Consider the following 5,964-nt stretch of genomic DNA (forward strand, 5'->3'; position numbering starts at 1 on the left):
AGCTTTTGGATTTGGGGCCCAGTCTGGATGTCTTTGGTGTTAGACCTATGGGAATATTGAGGTCAGACCCCATTGTTCCGAGATGGAGACTGAGGTTCCAGGAGTGAGGGGACAGAGCCAATTTCTGAAAACTCACAACTTCTGGTCTCTTTTATGTGCACTTCAAACACAGAAGAGAGGTGGGCTCACTTAACAAGGAGGGGAAATCTAGGCAAATGGCTGGTGGGTCTGCACTGTGGTGCACCCCTCCCCTCCCCCTTCCCTCTAGTTCTGGAATTCTCCTTGGGAGGCCTGGAGGGTTGGGGCCTGCCAGAGAAACCTTTATAGAAACACGATTTTGGGGTCCAACACTTAGTTGCCCAGTGGGGGCAAGAAGTCAAGGAAGATAGTAGTCCAGAAACTTTGGAAACTTCCTAATCTCTGGGGGTGGGGTGTCAGCTGACCCCCCCACCCTAGGAAGACTGCACTATTTCTACCTACTGCTTTAGAGGCAGTGGGGTAGCCCCATGGTCTGACCCACCAGCTTCTGTGGTTGGTGGGCCCCTCGGTGTGGGCTGGGGTCCATAGTGAACTTTTCAGCTGCATTCCTACCAAGGCCATGTGCTTTCCCTTTTCAGCCTCCCCCCTCCTTCACTTCCAGGCTCTGGATGGTGCCTACCTTGAAGATACCTGCCTACCTCACCCCTGGTCTTTTCTCTACCCACCCAAGGAAGGGGCTTCACAATTGTATCAAGACCCAAGTACCGGCATAGGGCACCTGCTTGCCCCTTCCCCTCCCTTGGCCATCTGCATTATGTCCAAGGTCACGGGCTGTGAGCGGCTCCGGTCATGCTCCAAGGTTGAGGGAATATGTAGGAAGGACATCTGGTGAATCCATTTCACAGAGGGGGAAAGTGATGCCCAGAGTCAAGGAGGTCAGGCACACCCTCAAACTAACTGCCTCCCGGGGATCAGGCTCCCAGAAGTGATGGAGGGTGGAGGGGAGGTGGGCCCGAGGCAGGGTCTCAGCTGAGGCTGGGGGAGGGAGCAGTGGGGTTTATGCAATGAAGGCATTGGGGGGGGGAGGGGGGGGAGTGGGGATGACAGGGTGGAAGGCTGGGGAGAAAGCCTGCGTTGCCAGGCTCTGCAGACCTGCGGCATGGGCCCAAAAAGTCAGAGCTGGGAGCAGGTGCCTCCCAATGCACATAGGCTGCTGGGGGATATAGGAAGGGAAACCCCAGCTCACAAGGCATAGGCCGAAGCAGAGGGGCCTTGGTGTCGTCCTGCACTGGCCTCAGGGAGGGCTTCCTCAGAAAGGCATGGTGTGGGGCTCCGAGTGGGCAGATGGGAGGCAGGCATTCCATGCAGAAGGAACAGCCCCCCACCAAGTGAGGTAGGAGGCTGTCAGGGCCAGCCTTCTCTCCAGTCGGGTTTTCACTGGCAGATAACATGGTACCACTGGAGCGATGAGAGAGCAGGAGGCCATCTGTGCTCCCCTTCCCGCCCCCAAGCTGTTCTGTACCTCACTTTGAGGTATTATTTGGAAGTGAGTTTCTGCCCCTTTTTTCAAGGATGCCCTGGGGGCAGCCACTGGGCTTTAAGGAAGGGACAGGCTGCTCAATGGGACTGGAGCCTACACTTTGTAATAAACTGGGCTGACCAGGGCATGACTGGGCTGGGGAATGGGATACAGCTTAAATGGGATGCAGCAGTAGCCTTCATTGGCATAAGGGCAATTACTGGTTCCAGGGGACTTGGGAGCATGGTGGGCAGAGGCAACAGCGGGGTTCCTGACTCAGATGCCCCACCTTTTCCATGGATTCCAAGGAGCCATTTCCTTGACGGCCCAGCTGACCTGAGAGCCTGACACTCCGTTTCGCGGGGGTGGGGGTGGGGGTGGGAGCAGCTAGCAGGCTGTCCTCAGCTCTCCTGGCTGTTGGCTTCAGCCTTCCCAAGCACGGCAGGGGGCCAGCCTGTCTTGTATGGCTTCTGCCCCAGAAGACCCCCACTGCTCACGAGATACAAGGTGAACCCAACTGGGGGTACTGGGGGGTAATGTGTGGGTGAGTCCTGGGAGGTGGCCAGGCCAGCACTGGCATACCCAGGGAATCTGGGGTCTGGGTCCTCATCTGTTAAAGGAGGGAGTCGGGCTCGATACTCGCAGAGACCCATGACCCTGCACACTCCTGTTCAGGATTTAAGAGGGAGACACAAATGGCAGGTTGGCACAGAGCCAGAAGCAGAGGATGGAGATTCTGTGTTGGAAACTGGGAACACAAGGGAGGTTGAGGGGTTGTGCGGAAGGCCAGGGCTGGGGTGGGAGCAGCAGGTGCTTGGATCCAGGAAGGAGGCCCTAGATCACAAGCCAGGTTCTGGCTTTAGCTGGAACCATGCTGCCATCCCCATGCCTACCTCTGCTCCACCCCCCAAACCCTGCATGGACATAGATGTGGGGCTCACCAGCCCTTTCACTGAGGCAGCTGGAGCAAAACCCTCAGAGATCTTTGTGGAAGAGAAGATTGCCCTCCTCACCCCCAAAGATGGGCAAACACCCTTCCAGATTCCCTTGAATCTTTGACTTTCCTTCCTCTTTTAAAACGTGACCCCAAAAATCACTACTGTTCTTCTGGGAGTAAATCCTTGCTGCCTAGGGTTGAGCTGACATGGGGCTGCAGGACCTGGACTGAGAGGCAGAGCAGTCCTTAGGCATCTTGACTAGTAAGCTGGTAAGTGACGATGGGCAAACTCCCCAAAATTCCGTGACGGGAGAGGAAGAGGGCAGGCGTGGGAGTGGGTTCATGTGTAAAGTGCCAGCTGACCGGGCTCCATAGCTCTGGGGCCTGGGTTGTTCTGAGGTCTGATTATGCTGCCATCATCAGAGGACAAGAATGACTCATCCTCTGCTTCAAGCCTGGGATGGGCACAGTGATGTTCATGGTGATGCCACAGGGGTGACTCATCTAGGTATAGTGGGTGCTGTGGGGGCTAGACCACTGGGAGCCATCTCAAGGAGCCCGTGGGCACTGCAGGCCCCAGGCTTCTGTACACACACACAAGGCGGCCCTTGTCACTGCCTGTGGCTCAAAGGCAGGCCTGTTCCTCACTGCCAATGTCAGAAGGGCAGTGACAGCCTCCAAAGGCTTGGCCTGGCAGCAACCCATTCCCCCAGAGCCCCTCAGCTTTCAAAAAGTGTATTTCCACTTAAATTCTGTGTTTTTAAAAAACCATCTCTTCCATCGAAGATAAGCTGGTTTACATAGAGGCTGAGCAGGAAAGAACAAGGGGTCCCAAAGGCACAGTCAGCAGGAGTCCGGAAGTGGGGCCCCCACCTCTCCAGAGCCCCCAGGAATGGGGCTCATGTGGCCAGAGGAGCCCTCTCCCTGTACAAGCAGGGGAAATGACTTGACTGTTCCCACGGACCAAGGAGTATAGGAAGGGCTGAGCTGGTCCTAGGGCCAACTCCGGGTACATGAATTCCTAGTGCTAGTGGCTGGGTCTCACTTGGAAGGAGTTGCTGCCAGGGCACACGAGGCCTCACACACTGTGGCCTACCAAGGCATTCTAGCCCGAAGGCACCTGCTCTGGGAAGCAGCAAGGCAGCTGAAGCCCCAAGCCTGGGGGCAGAATTGCCTACTGTCCTATCCTCACCCCCACAAGGGAGCCCCTGGCCTTGGCTGGAGGGGCCTTGGACCAGTTAGACTCCAGTCACTTTGGGCCTCGATACTGATTTTGTTGTTGACAGTGTCCCCCAGGGCCAGGACCTTCAATATCTAGCAGGGCTAACACCTGAAGGCTTTCCAGAGCCATGGTTCCATAAAACGTGAATGGCACCACAACTACAGACCGGGTGTTGTCTCTGGGAACTGTGTGCCAGAGGACAGCAGAGCCCAGGCGTAGATTTGGGGGCAGAGAGGGCAAGATAACCAAGGACTCTGCCTCCTGGGCACCTCCCCACCCCCACCGGAAAACTGTCCCAAAGTTCCAGAACAACAGGACTTTCTAGGTCAAGAAACTAGGGCACCAGCCTAGCAGGGTTTGACCCTGTGCCACCCGGGGAGGGTCTTCTCTCCCCGGTACCCTTTGCTCATCTGGAAGATGGAAGGTGGGGCTAGAAGAAAAGGTCCAGACGTGGCTGGCTCTTCAACCCCCCTCAGGCCAACCAGCTGTTGATCCCCACCTCCCCCTCTCCCTCCCACTCTTCTCCGGGCAGTCGGAGCCCAAGTGGTGGCCCTGCCCCTGTGGGCGGGAACAGATTCAAGTCTGGGTTCCCGCCAAGGGACCTGCCCCGGGAGGGCACAGCCGCAAGCTGAGTGGGCGGCTCTGATTTGATTCTGATTCCTGAGTCTGTGGCCCTGGGCAGGATGCCAATCAAGGCTGGAGCCGCTGATGGGGCAAAGGGGGTAAAAACTAGGAGAAAAGATCCTAAGAGTAGAATCCCAGGGGGGCAACCCTCCCAGCCCCGGTTCCCAGGTCACTGTCCCAGTCCTGCACTCACTTGTCCAAAAACCAAGGAAGCCCGAGAGGCAGATGCAGCCTCCAAACCGTTTATTTGTCCGGACTTGGAAGTGGGGGGATCGCTGTGCGGGTGGGGGGCGAAGTGGGCACAATATCGCGGATGGCAGGGCCTGGTGCGGGCGGGTTGGGCAGGCGTGGCCCTCAGGCGAAGGTGGAGCCGTTCCAGCCCACGTTGGCCGCGTTCATGTCGTAGTAGTTGATGTAGATCCTGCGGGGCGTGGATGCCAGGCTCAACCGGCTGCGCCCCCACCCCGCCCCGCCCCAAGCGCGCGCCTCCCCCTCCCCCCACCGTCGTGGCCCCCGCTGCCCCACGCACCTATCCGGGCTGACTCGAAGGCGGTCGGCCAGCAGGCCGCACAGCAGCTTGCTGTAGGAGCGGTTCTGCGGGCCTCCGATCTTGCCGATGCTGTGCAAACTGCAGAGCGCGCACGGCTCATTGGAGCCGCCGAAGGCCATGAGCTGGTCTGGGACCACGTGCACCGCGATGTACTGTGGGGAGACAGGGAGCGATCAAGTGGCAACCCTACCCCCTCACCCCATCCGCGTCCAGAGCCTCGCCTCAACCCGGAGTCGTTTCTCCCGCCCCCACCTCCCCATTCCCCGGCCCGGGACCACCTCGTCCCGCGAGCACTCCCTGTCCCTGCTCCCTCCCGGCAAACCTGGGCCGGCTTGCCGGTTGCCTGCGCCAGCTGTTGAGTGAGCTCGGAAAGGAGTCCGTCCGGCACGGAGGCGCGGGGGACGTTGGTGTTCACCACGAACATCGGCATGCTGGCGGAAAAACGAAGGGGACCGGTGCACGGGAACTAAGCGCTGCGCCTCCCGCTGCAGCCCGGGAACCTGAGCTACGTGACCGCCGCGCGGTGCCCCCTCCCCCGCCTCTTAGGGCTGTCGCGGCCCCGCCTCCTGTGACGCTACCGCCGGCGGAAGCCCCGCCTCCGTGCGGCGGCGCGTCTCTCCCGACTGGTGACAGCACCACAGGCCTGCGCCGCCGCAGCCCTCTTCCGACTGGTGACGTCATCACGGGCGGATTTTGGCGCGACTTCGGGCTTTGGCGTCCCGGGCCCACGCACCCTGTGGAAGCCGTTCTCCCCGTGGTGGCCAGAAATCTTTCGTTTCTTTGTTAGCCCTTTCATTTTGTCACGGATGTGTGTGCCAGGAGTTGGGGATACGGTGGTTTCCAGAGCACATGGCCCCTGGCCCCACCAGGAGTTAACAGCTGGCGATGTAGATGAAGTCCCAGCCCATTCCACCACACGCACGGGAGCTTTGTGCGCCCCAGTCTCCAGGGCCACGTGTCTCCCATGGCTATAGTCCTGGGTTGGGGGGTTGGGGGGTTGGGTGGGCGGCTGGGTCTGTGTGTCGGGGAGAGGTAGTCCTTGCTGCAGGCAGAAGTGGGGCAGGGCAGCCATAGTAGAATCAGAGTCAGAGTCACCATCCAGGTGCCTTCCCGGCACACTTGTTCTTTAAGGT

At 59.2% G+C, this 5,964-nt stretch overlaps 1 protein-coding gene across 1 annotated transcript; it reads right to left on the minus strand.

Moving 5' to 3' along the window:
* Positions 1 to 4,509: 4,509 nt before the first annotated feature.
* Positions 4,510 to 5,383, minus strand: MIF (macrophage migration inhibitory factor). The gene is made up of 3 exons (XM_046025325.1): positions 5,154 to 5,383; positions 4,811 to 4,983; positions 4,510 to 4,702 (listed from the first exon to the last, which is right to left on the minus strand). Exons 1-3 carry the CDS (start codon positions 5,259 to 5,261, stop codon positions 4,636 to 4,638), a joined length of 348 nt encoding a protein of 115 aa, XP_045881281.1. The 5' UTR covers positions 5,262 to 5,383; the 3' UTR covers positions 4,510 to 4,635.
* Between the last annotated feature and the right edge of the window lie 581 nt (positions 5,384 to 5,964).

The sequence above is a fragment of the Meles meles genome, chromosome 12, assembly GCF_922984935.1.
Source record: "Meles meles chromosome 12, mMelMel3.1 paternal haplotype, whole genome shotgun sequence".
In the NCBI taxonomy this organism is placed as follows: Eukaryota; Metazoa; Chordata; class Mammalia; order Carnivora; family Mustelidae; genus Meles; species Meles meles.

Bases quoted from the DNA above. Each gene is read 5' to 3' on its own strand.
- MIF (XM_046025325.1), bottom strand. From the start codon at position 5,261: ATGCCGATGTTCGTGGTGAACACCAACGTCCCCCGCGCCTCCGTGCCG. The intron at 4,984-5,153 runs GTTTGCCGGGAG...GTCTCCCCACAG, and splicing joins CAACCGGCAAGCCGGCCCAG to TACATCGCGGTGCACGTGGT. The intron at 4,703-4,810 runs GTGCGTGGGGCA...CACGCCCCGCAG, and splicing joins CTTCGAGTCAGCCCGGATAG to GATCTACATCAACTACTACG.